The 17,655-nt window shown below is 65.8% G+C and overlaps 1 protein-coding gene across 1 annotated transcript; it reads right to left on the reverse strand.

Annotated features, from left to right (window-relative positions):
• Positions 1-44: 44 nt before the first annotated feature.
• LOC130857701 (collagen alpha-1(I) chain-like) lies at positions 45-7,046 on the reverse strand. The gene is made up of 10 exons (XM_057743405.1): positions 6,968-7,046; positions 6,669-6,764; positions 5,541-6,304; positions 4,851-5,181; positions 4,603-4,748; positions 4,263-4,498; positions 3,678-3,961; positions 1,099-1,272; positions 659-763; positions 45-442 (listed from the first exon to the last, which is right to left on the reverse strand). Exons 1-10 carry the CDS (start codon positions 7,044-7,046, stop codon positions 45-47), a joined length of 2,613 nt encoding a protein of 870 aa, XP_057599388.1.
• Positions 7,047-17,655: the final 10,609 nt, after the last annotated feature.

The following is a 17,655-nucleotide window of genomic DNA, read 5'->3' on the forward strand; positions in this document are numbered from 1 at the left end:
TGTCCCCCGTGTCCCACAGGCGGTGCTGTCTCCCCGAGGCAGGGTCACCCCTGGCGGTCAGGCCCTGCTCCAGGGGACTCTCGGTGACACTCAAGGCCGGGTGCTGAGGGTGGCCAGGCGGGGGGTGGCCTGGGCCCGTCCTCCAGGAGGCCCTGCGTTCCCGGGAGGTCAGAGGATGACCTTCCAGATGCTTCTGTGGGCGGGGCCTCCCTCTCCCAACAGAGTCGGGGGCGCTCCCGCTGCATCACCGCCCGCTGTTCCCGCGGGCCGCAGGGGAGTGGGCAGATAGAATTTCTGAACAGACACGGGGGTGGGGCGTCGTCCCGCTGGTATCGCTGCGGGTCCGGGAGCGATGGCCGCGCGGTGGGCTTGTGGTGGATCCGGGGATGCCCCCCCACCCCCGTTCTCGGACCTCCACTCAAATCGGCCCCGGGGGCCTGCCCTGGAGGAAGACAAAGACTCCGGGAAATACCCGTGCGACCTGCGTCCCGGGAAGAAGAAACCTCGGAGGGAAGTTGCTCAGGGGCAGGCCTCCCCCTTCTTACTTCTCCTTCTCCTTGCGATTTTGTCAGCGCTCGTGTTTCTCTGGGCAGATCCTTGCTGTTCACCCCCCGAGGGCTCCGCTACGCGGCCGGGTTCTAGCTGCCACTGGACTTACTTTGGAATGAAGGCGGCCGGTCCGGCACCATCACCCCAGGGGCCACGGAGGGACCGTGAGTCACAGGGTGTTCCCCCGGGGCGGAGGCAGTCCTCAGAGCAGGACCTGCCGCCCGGTGGCCGGGGAGAGACCCCTGGGCTCACACCCCTCCCGGGAGTGGGGACCGGGGACCTGTCCGCGCCCTGGCACCCTCATCTCCAGGACGGGTGCGAGGTCTCATCTCCTCTTGCTGCCGTGAGGGTGAGGCGCCCTGGTGAAGACCACGTGCCCGGCGCAGGACGGGCGCGGAGACAGCCTGGCCACACGGTACCCAGACCTCGCAGGCCCTCCTCGGGGCACCGAGCCGCGAGGGCCCCCCCACCAGTGGCCCAGAGAGGGGCCTCCTGAGGATGTGAGGTCCCTTCCCAGGGGACCACCGGGGGCTTGAGCTGTGGGAGCACCTGCCCGCTGCCACGGTGCTGTGGCATCGTCCTCCTCGGGGCCCCGAGCGTAAAAGCGGCAGGGCCGGGGCAGCAGCGACGCCGCGGTCCGTGCCCGGCTCAGTGCCTCTCTCGGGCGCCGGCCGCCTCTCACGTCTGCAGGGTGGCCGCAGAGAGCAGGCACGGGGCCGAAGCCTGTGGGCAGGGCCGGGGCAGCGGAGGGGCAGGGATGCGGGCGGGGTGGTTCCTGCCCTGCCCTCCCCCGGGGGAGGTGCCACGTCCTGAATCCCAGCGCCCACCCCGGCCGACCCACCAGGCTCCCTGGCTTTCACGGGACACGTTCTGAATCGAAACACCCAGCTTTGTGAACACCTTCCTGGAAGACGAGCTTGAGTGTTTGAAATTATGAAGTGAAACCTGCTATGTCCTCTTATGATACAGAGGAAGCCTCCCCTGGAGACGGCTTTGGGTTTGAGGTCGTGCTCCAGCGCACTGTGTTCTGCGTTTTCTTTCTTTTCCGTGGTTGACGGCTCAGCGTCATCTTGGGGAATCGCTCGTGAGTTTCTCCCCTTTGAGTCTCTCCTCGGCTTCTTTCTCTTCCCGCCCAGGTTCTGCCTGGGGGGTCGGGGCTGAGCCCAGGCAGGCTGCTGGAGGGCGAGGGGGCGGCCGTGTGCGTGGCCTGGCCAGGGCCCTGTGCTGTGGACGGAGGAAAGCTGAGCAGCCGTCCTCCCCTGAGGCCCTGGGGTGCTGTCCACCCTGGTTTTACGCCGTCTCCTTCTCAGAAGCCTCTTCCATGATGGACTGGGGAGGGCACATTTCCCAAACGCCCGTCGCATGTGAGACCGCAGCCTTGGGGCCGAGACCACGTGCCCTGTAGCCAGCCGGCCGTCAGGCTGGACCGCCAGGCGCACAGGGTACCAGGCTCCCCCCGGCCCTGGTCCAGGCAGAGGAGGAGAGCTTGGAGCCGCTCTGTGGTGACAAGGACGGATGCCCAGAGAGAGCTCCTGCCAGTCTCCTCCTGCTGGTTTGCGCCGGCTCTGCAGTCATCTTTGATGGGGGAGATGCCGTGGAGATCCCTGGATCTGCCCCTCAGCTGACGCCCGAGGGAGCTGTCTGCGCGAACCCATCCCACACCCGGCCCCCCGGGGACCGCATCCCTCCTGAGTCAGCTGGGCTCCAACAGGAGGCACCCCCCCCCCGCTTCCTTCTTCATTGACGGGGGACCCCAGGCAGGTGCTCTCTGGGCTTGTTGGATCATCTCTAAAATGAGGGCGAGAACACTTCTCTTTGATAACCTTGCTGAGGATCAAGTGGGACGTGATTGTCTCCGCACGTGACAAACGCTCCTGTGATGGAGGGGGAGGCCCGGGCGCCAGTGCGGGTCCCCACGTCTCACCCGGCGGAGCGCTGGGCCCCCGAGGCACCCTTACTCTGTGCCCAGAATTCCTGATCTTGGACAAGCCTGGTCCCTCAGCCACCCCTCCGATTCACGCACACACACACACTCTCACACACACACACTCTCACGCACACACACACTCTTGGGGACACACACTCTCGCGCACACACACTCTCACTCACACACACTCTCGTGCACACACACTCTCTCACACACACACACTCACACACACACACTCACGCACACACACACTCTCACGCACACACACTCTCGTGCACACACACTCTCTCACACACACACACTCTCGCACACACACACTCTCATGCACACACACTCTCACGCACACACACTCTCACGCACACACTCTCACACACACACACTCACGCACACACACTCTCGCACACACACACACACTCTCACACACACTCGCACACACACTCTCACACACTCACGCACACACACTCTCGCGCACACACACACTCTCGCACACACACACTCACACACACAGTCTCACGCACACACACTCACGCACACACACACACACTCTCACACACACACACACTCGCACACACACACACTCTCTCGCACACACACACTCTCACGCACACACACTCGCACACACACACTCTCACGCACACACACTCTCGCACACACACACTCTCGCACACACACACTCTCATGCACACACACTCTCACGCACACACACTCGCGCACACACACTCTCACACACACACTCTCGCACACACACTCTCGCGCACACACACTCTCACGCACACACTCATGCACACACACTCACGCACACACACTCTCGCACACACACACACTCTCACACACACACTCTCGCACACACACTCACACACACACTCACGCACACACACTCGCGCACACACACACTCTCGCACACACACACTCACACAGTCTCACGCACACACACACTCTCACGCACACACACACACACTCTCACACACACACACACTCGCACACACACACACACTCTCTCGCACACACACACTCTCACGCACACACACACTCTCGCACACACACACTCTCACGCACACACACAGACCCGGGACTCAGCACGGTGCGAGGAGGCCAGTCCCTGAGTCACGCCGTGCGCGGGCAGCGCCGTGCCTGTCTGGGGGGCTTTGTGAGCTGGGTGGGCCCTTTGACCTCCCCAGGATCCGGGGTCCCAACAGCACACAAGCAAAGGGGTGAGCAGGGGGTCGTGTCCGCGAGGGCTCCAGCAGCCGCAGACACGGGCGTCGCAGAGCCGCCCCCGCGGGGCCGGAGGGTGCCGTCCTGGAGGGTGGGGGGGGGCTGCGGGCCAGGCCTCCGCCCCCCACGCCTGCGGGCGGTTCCCCGGGGAGCTGGCAGCCCGGGGTGCTGGCCTCCGCCCGGCCTGTGCCTTCGGTCGGGGGCTGGGCTGGGGTGACCCCTCGGGGAGGGCTGTGGAGGGACTGGGGACCCCCCGACTCACCTCCGTGTCTGGACCCCGGGGAGCCGGAGGGCGCAAGCCAACCTGACGGCCGAGGAAACGTGGCAGGTCCGGAAGCTCCAGCCCCCACTGCGTGTGTGTGCGCACACGTGTGCGTGTGTGTCTGTGTGCGCGTGTGTGCGCATGTGCGTGTGTGCACGTGTGTCCCTGTGACTGTGCGTGTGGGGTGGGGAATAGGATCACGACAGGTCAGCATGAGTAGGACCAAGTCCGGGCTGGGCCCAGTCTCGGCCCCCGGGTGGCTCTCCCGCGCTCGCCAGGACAGCAGGTCAGCACCACGGTCGGCCCCACTCGGCGCTCCGCCCCCGGCCCCCCGACCCGCGGACCCGGCCCTCGGCCCAGCTCCGACCCCGCTGCCGCGGGTCTCCCGTGTGGGACGCGAGAAGACGCTGGAACAGCTTCCGGCGTCGCTGCCCCTGCCAGGCGCCCCGGGCTGAGACCTGAGCCCGCCGAGAGCATCGTGGCCTCTCGCCCCGCACCGTCTCTGGCAGGAGTCCCTGGCCCGCCGTCCCTGCCCTGTGGGTCACCTGTGGGAACCCAGCAGACCTCCCTCTGGCGGGACGGCAGCTGCCGCAGCTGCATCTCAGCTCCGCAAGCCTGGAGGGGCCTCTGCCTCCCCCCTCCCCCCAGCCCCAGCAGCTCTGCATGAAGCCGCTGTCTTGGACGCGTCCTGGGGCCGCGCGTCCCCTGAGGGGGCCTCCCAGATGGGCTCCTGGGCAGGGCGCCGGGAGCAGGGCAGGGGGTGGGTCTCATCGGCCTCCGGGGCAGAGATGCTGCCTAAGGACCAGAGGCACCAGTGGGGCCGGAGCAGAAAACCTGCGCGTTCCGTCGCCGTGCTGTGCGTGCCCACAGGAGGGAAGCGACCAGCTGCCCTCCCACCCGGGACCCGTCTGTCCTCCCGTGGCTCTGCAGGAGGGGCTCCCGGCCCCACATCAGGGAGGAGTCCCGGCAGGAGCAGGGGAACCACGGTCAGGGTGGACTCCAGGTCCTGACTGGCTCTGGAGGCTGAGAGACCGGGCGCGGAGCCTGGGGACAGGCTGCCGGGGGCACGCCGGGCACAGCCCCCCCATTCGGAGAAGGATCTGGGCAGGGAGCCGTGCCGGACCCCCCAGGAGAGGGGCCCTGACGTGGGCTGTGGGGGGTGGTGTCGGCCCCCAGGCCCCCCGCTGGCTTCTTCTTCACCCCGATTCTTTCCTTTGAATCTTGCTGCCTGGAGAGGAAAAGGGGCAGTGAATGCAGAAGAGGGAAGATCTCTGGGGGTTTTGTGTGAGATGCTCTCAAAATAAGGAAAGTGGATCAAAGCTTTGGGAAGACAGGTGTGTTCCCCTCAGCTCTGCCGAAGCGTGCGTGGTGGTCACGCAGAAGTAACCTCCAGGGACTGACCACACGTGTGCTTGCACACGTGTGTACACGTGTGGTGTGTGTGAGCGTGTGTGTGAGAGAGACAGACGGAGGCAGATGGAGGCAGGGAGAGACAGGGAAGGGGAGAGCATTTCATGGTGTTGCGGGGCGCCCGCCCCGTGTCTGGAGGCCACACTGCCCGTCTATGACATGAGAGGATGGACGGACAGACACGGGCAGACAGACGCGGTCATGCTGCTGCCCCGTCCGCTCCGCCTCCCACGTGTGGCTCGCGGTGCGTGCGGCACAGAGCCGTGGGTGCGCGTGTGGACGGGTCGACACCCCACCCTCCGAGCGTAAGGCCACTCCGCTTGGTGTCCACTCGGCAGGAGGGAGTGGCCGTGCTGCTCTGAGGGTGGTCGGAGGGGCTTCCGTGCAGAAGAAGGAGCGGCTCTGATCTGGGGACCCGGGAGCGCGGCCCCGCGGACTCCCCGCCCGAGCGGCCCCCCCGCCCGAGCGGCCCGTAGAGGACAAAGGGTCGAGAGAGCCGAGGAAGGAATCTCCGTCCTCCGCGTCTGCTCGTCTCCCAGGACCCAGTTGTCGGGGGTCAGGGCCGCCCCAGAGACCATCCGCAAGCCCCCACTCCCCACAGGTCAGGGGCGCAGGCACGGGGGTTAGCACGTCAAGGCGACTCTTGGGGGGACGCGGTTTTACCCACGTGACGCCCTCGCCACCTGCAACGTTCATTTCAGGAAGGAGGTGACGGCCCAAAGGATTCGACCTTTCAGAAGGGTCTTGACGCCTTCGGGACCAGGAGGAGGTCAAGGTGAAAACACAGCCGGTCAGGAAGGCGGTGTGCTTTGGGGCTGGTGCGTCCTCACGTTCCTGCTCCGCACACCCCGGGCCCCAGCGCGTTGCGGGGGGTGTCTCTCCGCTGTCCGCCTGCTCCCGGGCGCTTCCTGCGGGCGGATCCTTCCCTGGGGGCCGTGCTGCTGGGGGGGGACGCCCAGGCGTCTCAGGCTCCGTCTCCAGGGGTTTTGCTCAAAGAAACTCGAGGTGCCTCCTGGTACACGCAGACCTCCGCTCCCCCCAGCCTGCACCTGGACCCCACACACACACACACACACACACAGACACACACACAGGCACACACATACACAGATACACACACAGACACACACAGGCACACACACACACACACACACACAGACACACACCCAGACACACACACACACACCCCCCCCCAGACACAGGGTTTTCTGTCACCGTCTGTGCAGTGTCTGTCTTGATGGCAGCCACAGCCCCGCCCCCTCCACCCCGCCGTCTCCTGGCCGCCGGGCGCTGTCTGGGAGCTACGAGACGAGAGGCTGAAGACGCGCAAATACGTGGCCGGCCCTGAAGCTGGCAGGACGTCCGGGAGAGGCGGCCGCGCGGGCCGAGGACGGGGCCGCACTGACAGGAAGGCGGGACGCGGAAACAGGCTGTCCTCACCCCGGCCCGTGCACCCGCGGGACCCCCCACGCCTGTCCCGGAACGGCACGCTTCCCCTAGCCCTGGGGTCCCAGGGCCTGCAGAGCCGGCCACCCCCCGGGGGACACGGGAGGCTCAGCGCCGGGAGCCGTGGCGGCTGGCCCCGTTCACTCGTCGGGAGTCACCGCCGGCGATCGTCCCGTGATGCCCTGCCAGTCCAGGCGTCTGGATACAGCCATTCCTGCAGGGGTCCTGCGTGTTCATCTTGGGACTTAATGAAACAAGAAGAGGATGAAGAGGGAGTGACCGACGTCGCTCCGTGGAGGGAGAGCGGTGCGCACGTGACCGCCCGGCCCAGCGACAGGCGTGCGGGAGCCCCCGCCGACCTCCCCACCAGGGCCTGGCGCGGCCTCTGAGCTCCATCGGCAGCAGGAAGTGCTCTCAGGAACTGTCCTCTCTGTGTGGTCTGAGTTCCTGCACGGGTTATAAGGGACCACACGGGCGCCAGCTCATCAAGGGCCGGGGGTCAGGGAGGCCCTCTGAGCCAGTCCGAGAGGCCACGGACCCATTCTCCCTCCAGCAGCAACAAGGCTGAGAGGGCGATTGCTCCCAGGCTGGCTGCGATGCTGGCCTCTGGCTCTCAGGGCCCCGGAACGAGCCGGAGTGAGCCGGAAGGCCTTGAGATGCTCTGAGGCCGGCGCCCAGCCCGTTCCTGCAGAGCCACGGCTTCCTCCCCATCTTGGCGGGGCCCCGGCCCCTCCTGCACCATCTGCCCGCTCCCGGCGGGCACCCTGTCCGCCTCCCCGGCTGCAGCTGTGAGCCTCGGGGAGTGCGCGCCTGGTGAGCCGAACAACGAACCTGCAGCCTCCCCTGCGGGCGCCTCACGCGTGCCGGTCCTCAACCCCTCGGACCCATCCGTCTGCCAGCCCAGCCTCCGGTGGCGCTGAGGCCAAGCTGGCCGCCTGCCCTCGCGCGTCAGCTTCTCTGACCAGATGACAGGGGAGCGGCCCTGAGCCAGGACGGGCTGTGCGTCCGGAGCGCACAGCAGTGGCACCCGGGAAGGGGGCCGGCGGCCAGGAGGCTCCCCCAGGCTGTGAGGGGCTGTGTGCGGGGGGACGTCCCCGTGCCTGGGGGACACCCGGCCAGCGAGTGCACGCGCACACACGCGTGTGAGTGTGTTCCCGTGTGCACATGTGTGTGTTCACGGGCATCTGTGCGTGCGTATGCCAGGGGGCCTGCTGTGGCACCTGAGCGCTCCTGGGCTACCCGGAGTCCCTGTGGCTGTCCCGTGGTGCCGGTAGCTGCCTCGGCCTTGGCGTCGGAAACCCGCTCCCGCCCTTCCCCTGCTCTGCCCGCAGGCGAGCTGGGCCGCACCTGGGCCCGGCAAGCGGGTTGTGCACAGCGGGAGCGGGGCTCCCCGGGGAGGAAGCGATGGGTAGACGCAGCCCCCGTGCCGTGACCGTCTCCAGGCGTGCCGTCCCGCGAGTGCGGACGTCGGGCTGGGGGCGCGGGATGAGGTGGGAGGAGGCGCTGGCCCTGTTGTGAGTGGGGGGAGCTTAGGACCAGCCTCAGGGTTGCCCGACGGCCAGTGGACCCTTGATCTTAAGGGACCTGCAGGGTCGGGTCCGCCCACTCCGTCCTTGGGGACAGACCTCCTGGCTTCCGGCTTCGGTCACCCTCCTCCCCGCCCTCCACCCTCGCTGCTCCTGGGGTCCCAGGCTCTCTGCGCCCGGGGCACCGTCTGGGGGTCTCCGCTCCACCCCCGGCTGCAGTCGCCCGGGTGTGAAGACCCCACCTCTGTTTCTAGCCCCCGACGTCTCTGCAGAGTCCCGGATCTGCACTCCAGCCGCCCCGGACCTCTCCACTGGGAAGACCTGCAGGCGCCCCAGAGCAGGCAAGAGGGGGCCGAGCGCATCCTGGCTTCACCCCTCCCCTGCCCCCTCCCCACCGGCACTGCGTCCTGGGGAGGCCCCCTCCCCTGCTGCAGTCCGGACGCCCGGCCCCCCGATCTGCTTTCCTGACGGTACCCGTCCCCTCCAGCCTCCGGCTCTCACCACCCTGGGCCTGGACCGCTTCCAAAATCCCTGGACTGGTCTCTGCCTCCAGCCTGCGCCCCCCCATCTTGCAGCCCCCTCCCCACTAACACACATGTTCTCGTCCCTGCTCCACACGGCCTCCTTGGAGCCTCCCTCTCCTCGCGCCCTTAGGGCCCCTCTGCTCCTCGCTCGGAATCCTTCCTGGGCTCCCCTCGACCTTCAGATACACCCTCAGGCTCTGCAGGGCCTCCATGCGCCCTGCCACCCTCCCCACACCCCACCAGCGCGCTCTGGGAGAAGGTTTCATCTCCCTGACCCCGTCCTCTGCGGGCTCCGTGCCCTCCCTGTCCCTGACCTGTGACTGGGTGAGACGACCACTCCCGCCCCGTATCCCTGCCCCGTGATTGGAAGAAAGGCAGGACCAGCCCCTCGCGTGCCCTGCCAGGAGGCTCAGGGCTCTAGCCCCGTGCAGAGGCGGCTCGCTCCACCGCGGCTCTGGCTGTCGGAACTTCTCCCCATAGACAGGTCTGTGTCCCTGTCACCTGCCTTGAGGCACTGTGTCCAGCTCCTTTTCTGCTGAACAGCCCTGTGGTGTCTCCTTGAGTGTTCTTGCAGCCGAGCTCCCGTCACAGAGGGAGACGCAGGCTGGGATTCACACCCTGCTGGGTGGCCGGGGCCCGCCTTCCCCTCTCTTCCAGGCCACAGGCATGGTACCCTACCTCTTACCCAGAGGCTGACCTGGGTCTGTGCTTCTTACACCTTGAAGTGCGTATGAACCCGCTGGGCATCCTCTCCAAAGGCAGAGCTGGGTGGGCGTGGGAGCCTGCACTTCCCACAGGCACGCTGTGGTGGCAGGGAGCTGGGGCGTCTCCAGGGTCTCCCTTAGTTCCCTGTCTCTGAGGAGCATCTCTAGTCCCAGTGCAGAGACCCCTGCGCCTTTGTCCAAGGTGTGTCCCCCTCCCGCCCCCACTCCCTCTGCCCCTCCCTCCCTCCCTCTGCCGACCCACCTCCCTAGGAGAACCTACCAGGTGGTCTGCCCGGCACCGTGGGGGGTGCCAGCCTCTGCTCCCGCCTTGACGTCCGGGGCCTCTTCTGAGAAGGCCCCACCTGTGTGCTCACCTGGTAAGCCTCTCCCACGGCGGCGCCTGAGCACTGCCCTCAGTGCACGTGGACGCCTGTTTCCTGCCTCCCCGTCCCCACCGACCTGAATCTTCTGAATGTCGACCTCCACTGGTTACCGAGATCTGCTTCCCACTCCCTCCTTCCCTGAAGCAGGGCGACAGGACCCTGGGCTCTGCCTCTGTCTCTGCGCTGCACCCAACACCCAGGCCGCCACAGGGGCACATGGGCCTTGGCGTGGAGCCCCAGCTGCCCGGGAGATGCCCAGGGTCCGGCTGTCCAGCCGTCCCCCGGCTCCCTGCCTCGCGGGGCTGCCCCGGCCGTCTCCTCACCACCCCTGGGCCTCGCTTGCCTCGTACGTCTCCGTCTGAGACTGGCGTGCACACGGTCGCTGGCGCGCTGCCTGGGAGTGGGGGGCGGGGAGGTGTGCAGAACCCCCCCTCCCGCAGAGCCGGGAAGGCATCCCCTTCCCCATCAAGCAGAACCACCCAATGTGCTTTCCAATGTGTCTAAAGTACTGTCACCCAGTTACTGACCTGGGATTCCCGCTCGTGGGGGCATCTTCCCAACCTGAGACGGAGCGCGGCTCCTGATAGGCTCCCGCTGGCCCTGAGCTCCCCACGTGCAAATCACCAGCCTCTGCGCCTTCTTCTCCGACGACAGCCCGTGATGTTCTGAGAGTGAAATCAGGTGCTCGTTGGAACTGTGTCTAAATTTAGCAGATCATTTAGAGCTTTAAATTAAGGTTTTAAGAGTGACCTCTGTGACTCTGGCAAGCAGTCACGGATTCCCTCAAGCCGTGGTGATTTTGAGGAGGAGGACTGGCAAACCAGGGAAAATTCGGCCCTTAGGGAGTGGGCGGCAGCGCGGGCGTGTGGCCCAGGCGCGAAGCCCGGCCTGTGGAGGGTGCCACGGTCTCGCACGGGACACAGGACGGCGCTGCCAGCAGCTCCCCCGCCGCAGAGCAGAAGCCGCCTCTCCGCGAGCCTGAGCTCGGCGGACAGTTTGACAGGCGCCCTGCGCCGGGCCTGGCGCGCATCTGTTTGCCGTCCGGCCCTGCCAGCCCGCCCAGCGCGGAGGCCAGCTGCCCGGAGCGCTTGCTCTCAGATGCGGGCGTGTCAATCTGCCATGTGCGCGTGGATCTAAAAAGAGACCAACCGTCAGGCTGCGCTTATGTCTTTCAGAGGAGCCTGCGTTTTAAGATTCTGGGGATGAGTATTTAAAACATTCAGTGCTCACGGCTGAGCATCTTTCCAGGCTGTACTGCTGACTTGCGGTCCCTCTTTTCACATGTAGCTTTTGGGAACCAGGAAAGCCGGTCAGCGGACGATCGGTCAAAGCAAAGCAAGGGTCCTGGGTCTGGAAGCCAGAGTCCGAATCCTGTTGCTTCTCGGACTGTGCCAGCCAACGTGAGGTCCACCTCTGTGTTCCTGCCCTGAAGATATCCAGATGTCCAGTCAAACCGTGGTGACCATTTCGTGGGGGAAACGAAGGGGGAGCTAAGGGATGGATTCAGCCCTGCCCAGCCTCGGCACTGCAGCCCGGGACGCCAGGAAAGCACCGCCTGGGAGGCTGGTTCTGCTCCCACACGCCGCTGAGCTGCTGGGGAGCCCCGGCCTTGAGAAATGCTTAGCTTCTGTGTGGGGGGAGGGAGCCGCTTCCTGTGGTCCTATGCTCTCTGCTCCGGCGTCCCCCCCCCACCCCGCCTGTCCATTTCCCAGCCGTAGACGTCAGAGGACAGGGGCCTCCGTGCCCCCACCTCTGTGGTTCCTGGTACCGGCAGTGTAAAATGACGGCCTTTGTCTCTCTTCCAGCAGTGGGGCCTGTGGCCTCTTGCCTCACATCCAGGTGGGTGTGGGACTGCTCGACCAACAGAGGAAGGGGAGTGAGGTGACCTTCCAAGGCGGTGCTCTGCCGGGGTTTGGAGATGCGCGTGTGGACCCAGCCGCCTGCTGGGGGAGCCTGGGCCCCAGAGAAAGGCCACGTGTGGACACTGGGTCAGCAGGCGGGCCCAGCCCCCGTGTTGAGTCATCCCGGCTCAGGTGCCAGAGCTGAGGCAGGAAGCCTCCAGCACATCCCAGCTCCTGGCCGTTCTGGTCCCTCCCGGCTGGCTGAGTCCTCCGGGACAGAGGCCGGCCGGGCCCCCGGCTGTGCCGGGTCCAGACGCCCGGCCTGCGGGATCGGTCCCGAGCTTGGTAAATTGGGGCTTGCTTTCCCCTCCAACGTCGGGCTGCTTGTCCTGGAGCAGAGGGTGCGCTGACCCCCTCGATGGCCCTCCCCGTTCGGTCACGCAGCAGGATGTGTTGAGAAGATAGTGTTGGCCAGACGCTGCCCAGGTGCCGGCTTTGCCAAGCCGAGGGAATGTTCCCGAAACACAGGGGGCGGGGTCGTCTACTGCGGGGCCTCCAGCCGGTGTGCACGTGGAGGCCCCTCCCTTCGGGGTCCTCGAGCTCTGCCACGAGGGTCTGGGCGGGCAGGCAGTGGCGTCCTCTCCGTCCCTAACCGAACGGGCAGTGGCCTCTCTGACGGGCATTGCCTGGGAGCTCTGGTCACCCTGCCTCCGCTGTCATCCTTCCGAGGTCCCCCAGGCCCTGGGGGTCAGGGCCCTCACCCCGGGCGGCACCATCCTGCACGGGTTTTATCAGCATCCCAGGTGAGGGTCTCACCCCCGCCCTGTGAGCAGAGCAGTGAGGAGGAGGCGCTCGGGGCCCTGACTGGGAGGAGGAGGTGCTGTCCCCTCCCTGAGGGGTCACGGGGGTGGCGGGGAAGGAGGGAGGCCGTCAGGGAGCCGGCAGAGCTGTGAACGGTGCAGAGGGGTGCCTGCCCAGATCTCTGCTTTAGGGTGGCCTTCCGGCTGCCAGGTGGAGAAGACGCCGAAAGGGATACCAGCTGCATTTGGGGGTGTCTCAGGGTGGCTCAGAGAGGACATGGCTGCACGAAGGTGCGGGTAGGAGCTAAGACCCTTTGGAGTTGGAGTCACTGTGATTTGTTCCCAGAATGACTGCTGGGGGTGAGGAGAGGGGAGGGAGCCCGTACCACCTGGGAAACGGTGGTTTCCGAGGGGTGGGGGTGGGGGAAGGACGTGTCACGCGTGGGATGTCCTTGACGCATCTCAGCGGGAGTACTGAGCTGGTTTGGGGTATTTGCACCTGGAGCTCAGAGGAACGCTCTGAACTGGGCAGAAGTGGGGCTCCTCAGCGGGAGGTCGTGTTAGGGTGCAAGCGGCCCCTGCGAGTCTCATCGGGGGAGGCGACAGAGCGGGACGGACGCCCTGCCCTGCTTCTCAGGGTCTGCACCTTTATCCTCCACGTCGCTGCCCTGTGGCTGCTGCGACACGTGGCCGCAAGCTGGGTGGCTGAGAGCAGCAAGAACGTGTCCTCCCATGGCTCTGGAGGCCAGAGGTCCACAAGCCAGGTGTTGGGGGGCCGTGGGGGAGGGTTCTTCCTGCCTCCCCAGCTTCTCAGGCCCCAGGCACTCTTGGCTGGTGGCCGCCTCCCCCGTCTCTGCCTCTGTCTTCACGTCACCTTCTTCTCTGTTATGAGCATCTTCAAATCGTCTGCTTCTCTTTTCCAAGCACGTGTGGCTGGATTTAGGCCCCATCCTGCTGGTCCAGCATAATCTCTCCACGTCAGGGTCCTTCGTTGTCTCCAAAGACCCTTCCTCCCTGCAAGGTCACATCCACAGTTTCCGGGATTGGGACCTGCTGTCTCTGGGAGCCATTGTTCGGCTCACTGCAAAACAGAGGCCTGCGGAGACTGTGCTAAGAACAGAAGGCTTGAGTTTGCAGTCAGAGTTCAAGTTGGAACTGTGTCCCCGGGCTGATGGAATTGGACCGGGAACACTAGCTGTGTGACCAGGGACGTCTCTGGGCTCTCAAGCCTCTGCTTACTCATCCACGTGGGGGGTGACCCCGCCCTGTGTCCTGGGTGTGTCATCTGGGTTTTACGAGAGCGCGCATGTCAGGTGTCTGGTAGAGAGGTGCGCGCACACACACACGCACATGCACACACACGCCTGGGCAGATCTGAGCCCCGGCTGCTCAAGGCCCCCCTTAGAGGTGCCCTGGCTGGTTTAGCTGTACGTCAGGCCAACCTCAGACTCAGGCAGGGGCTCTTCTGGGAGAGACGTGCACAGAGAAATGGAAAGCAGAGTGTCTGGGTGACCTCCAGCTCTGCAGCAGGGCTGCGCCAGAGGGGGCGGGGGCTGGGCCCCGGGAAGCCGCGGGGGCGGACGGCCTGCGGGCTCCCTGTGCTAATGAGCCTTTGCTGCCCGGAGCTGACAGGGGGCCTCCTGGGGGAGGAGAGCCGGAGCTGCTGTGCTAAGCCCGCTTTCCGCACTCCTCTCTCCATGGCAACGGCGGGGGTGGGGGCGGAGGCGCAGGATGTGCGCGCTCTCCGGGAAGGGACGCGTGGGCGCCACGGTCTGCAGGCAGCGAGGCTGGAAGGAACGGCAGCCCTGACTCCAGCCCGGCGCTTGGCATGTGCCCATCACGGCTTCACAGGGGGTGCAGGGTCAGCGCCTCGGCCCCCACCGCAGAAGAGGAAACAGACCAGAGAGGGCGCGTGGGGCCTGCAGGCACGCAGTACATAGGAGACTTGGGGCTGACGCAGATGGCTCTGACCAGTGGGCGACCTGGCCCCGGGGGACCCCGCCGCGCACCTCCGGGACCTGGAGCCTTCTTAAACCCCAGGGCAGAGCCAGGAGTGTCGGATGCTGAGAGGCGACCACACAATTTTATGGAACCCAGGAATTCTGAGGATGTCTCCCCTCCCCCGCCCCCAGGTCATTTTGGGGTCTGCCCGTACATCTTTTACCAGGGAGCTGTGAAAATGTGCACGTGGTCTGTTCAGAGGCATTAAAAATCCTTGCAGAGCAGCACATCGCTGCTCAGAGGAGGGTCAGATGAGAGAGGAAAGATTCATGGCAAGTGGAGGTCAAGGAGCTTGGGCGGTGGGGCAGCGTTTAGGTCTGGTCCCTCCTGACCGCTCACTGTGGATGGAAGGACCCCAGCAGGGAGGGAGACCCTTCCCCGGGCCGCCTGCCGGAGACTGGGCAGTTTCTAAGCTCGACAGGCTGCCTTCATTGACTCCAAATAACCTCTCCTGTCCTTTCCGCCGGGATCCCTGCTCTGGAGAATCCGTCTCTCTCCTCTGACGGCACCTGGGGTGTTTGGAGATGCCTCACGCGCTGCCCTGTGAGCTTCCCTGCCCGGGGGGGTCTGAGGACGGGGGACGGCCACGTGCCGCTCTCTCTGGGGACCCAAGGGCCCTGGCCGACCCCAAGGTCTGGGTGCACTTGGGGGTGCCCTACTCAACCCTGGGCACAAGGTAACATAGGAAGTTGTCACTGGAGGGCAGGCGCGTGCCCCCCACGCAGGCTGTGGCCTCCGGGGAGGAACGAGAAGCTTACTGAGGGAAAGAAAAGCCCGGATGTGAGGTGTTCAGTCCAGAGGAAGAACGCAGTGATCCGTGATCGGGGGACACAGAGGCTGGGGCCACGCTGCTGGAAGGGGCAGGCGTCCTGCCTCCCCGCCGGCTCAGGAGTCATCCTGTGGGGTCCCCACCGCGGCCTGGATGTCTTCCAGGGCTGGTGGCCGATTAGCGGTGAGGCGACACCTTTGCGGGTGGCAGGTCTCCTTTTAGGAAGCCGTGTCCAATGTGCAGCTGGATTCCGTGCCTCGGGCAGCCGTCCCGCGGAGGTCCTGCACGGGCGCGCCCTCCTTCCCACCCCGCGGAGCCCGCTGCCCCGGGGTCCCGCCCAGCTCGGCCAGCGGGGCTGAGGGCGGCCGCCCGCCAAGGGCAGGGGCATCACGCGCCCACCGCGGGCTGGGCCAGTGCCAGGTGTTCGCCCCTCCTGACGGTGAAGGAGGCTCTGTTCTCCTTTATGTTCAGCTTCTCTCTGGGTCATATACACGCACCCGGGTTTATAATCATCTGAAGCCTGCAGCCTGGGTAGTTTTTTCTTAAATCTCCATCTGCTTTTTAATTAGCGGAGATTCCGCCAAGATTCTCACACTGCAGGCTCACCACGCTTCGTCTCGGGGCCGGGGAGCGCGGGCACCCTCGCGGTGGGAGGTGGCCGAGGCGGCGGGCGGCCAGCCTGGGGGTCATTTCAGATCCCTCTGGCCCTGGCGAGTGGGCTCAGCTCACGACTTTCCATCGGCAGGGACACTGAGTTCCAAGCCCGGCTTCCCCGCGACGCAGCAGGTCCCTGCCAGGGCCGTCCGAGCGGCCCGGCCCAGGGGACCGAGGGGCACGCGGTCGGGCGGTGGGAGGCAGGGTCTGCGGCAGGACAGTGCTGCCCCCCCTTGGCTGTGTGTTTTGGGGAAAACGTGGGGTCCCACTCCTGCTACCACCTCGGAGGTCTGTCCGGAGAGGCCTTCCCGCACCCGTCACCCCGGCTCTCGGCTCTCTGAAGGGGTGACTGTGCCCGGAGGCTGGGGCGGCCCTCTGCCGCCCTCCTGGGGGGAGCACACCTGGCTGGTGTCCCTGCCGTGGGCTGTGTGGGAGCAGCTCGCTGTGCGGGGCTGTCTGTCCATCTACGTCTGGGGCTGGGAACCGGAGGCCTGCTCTGCACTCTGGATCCTCTTCCTCCCGCCTGTCCAGGGTCTGTCCGCGGTCTGCTGGGTGCCCGTTGGCCCAGAGCTCTGGTGGGAGGAAGGGTGCTGACCGCTGGGCACCCCCGGCAGCCCCCATGGTGTCAGGCGGCTTCTTACGGAAACAGCAGTTTCTGTGGGCCGTCATTTCCCGCCTCTCCTAGAATTTTTTATGTTTAACTTTATGTCCCTAAGAACGTGTTCCTGGTCTTAGACACCACGGAGTGAGGTGTGGACCTGCCACGTGGTCCACAGGAGGGCTGTCTTCTCAGGCCTCCCTCTCTGTCCTGTCCAGGCTGCTGCGCAGAAGGGAAGAGCATCGCCAGGCGCCGCAGGACTGTTGACCTGAGCTCCGGGCGCCCCGGACGCTCTGTCCCGCGCGGGCTCCGTGCGTCTACACAGATCCTCCCCTGGGTGACTGTACGGAGGCAGGTCCGCGGGGGTGTCGGCCGTCCCGTCTGCAGGGGCCGCTCCAAGTGCCGGTCCCTAGAGGTCCTTCTTCGGAGAACGTGGGGTTTCTTCAGAGGTTTCTGTGTGCGGTGCCGGCAGGGTTGCGGGGGGAGGGTGTGGCCGGCTGCCCCCCGCCCGGCCCTGAGCCTCGGTGCGGCCCTCCTCCCTGCCGCTCTACTCCTCAGAGGGCCTCCCAAAGGCCAGCGCGTGGGGCGCGTGGAGAGGGGTGTGGGGGGAGCGGCGCCCCGTCAGGGCCGACGCAGGCAGCGCGTCCAGCCCGGTCTTCCCCATCCCGCCTCCTCTCTAGGCCACCTCCTCCGGCTTCTGAACCAGCTTTGGACAAGGACCCCCCACGTCACGTGTCTGGCCTCTGTGCTGTATGTCCCCACATTGGATCTGTTCTTACCTGATGTGTCAGCATCATGCCCCTCCGTAACCTGCACACGTGTGCGCACACACACACACACACACACACACACACACACACACGCACACACACGCCGGAACATTCTACAGGTCCTGCCAGTGGCCGGGCCCCCTCCCTGTGGCCAGCCTCCCTCCCCCGGCTCGGGGGACACCGCTGCCCCTGGGCCTCTTATGCACCTGCAGGTGCCGTCGTGCGAGCACGTGGCTGCATACTAGAGACAGGAAGTTATCCTGATAGTTTTAAAAT

The sequence above is a fragment of the Hippopotamus amphibius genome, chromosome 7, assembly GCF_030028045.1.
Source record: "Hippopotamus amphibius kiboko isolate mHipAmp2 chromosome 7, mHipAmp2.hap2, whole genome shotgun sequence".
Lineage (NCBI taxonomy): Eukaryota > Metazoa > Chordata > Mammalia > Artiodactyla > Hippopotamidae > Hippopotamus > Hippopotamus amphibius.

Bases quoted from the DNA above. Each gene is read 5' to 3' on its own strand.
- LOC130857701 (XM_057743405.1), bottom strand. From the start codon at position 7,046: ATGAACACGCAGGACCCCTGCAGGAATGGCTGTATCCAGACGCCTGGA. The intron at 3,962-4,262 runs GTGGGGCCGACC...CCCGGGGTCCAG, and splicing joins GGCCGGGGGCGGAGCGCCGA to ACACGGAGGTGAGTCGGGGG. The intron at 443-658 runs GTAAGTCCAGTG...GTCTTCCTCCAG, and splicing joins CCGGCCGCCTTCATTCCAAA to GGCAGGCCCCCGGGGCCGAT.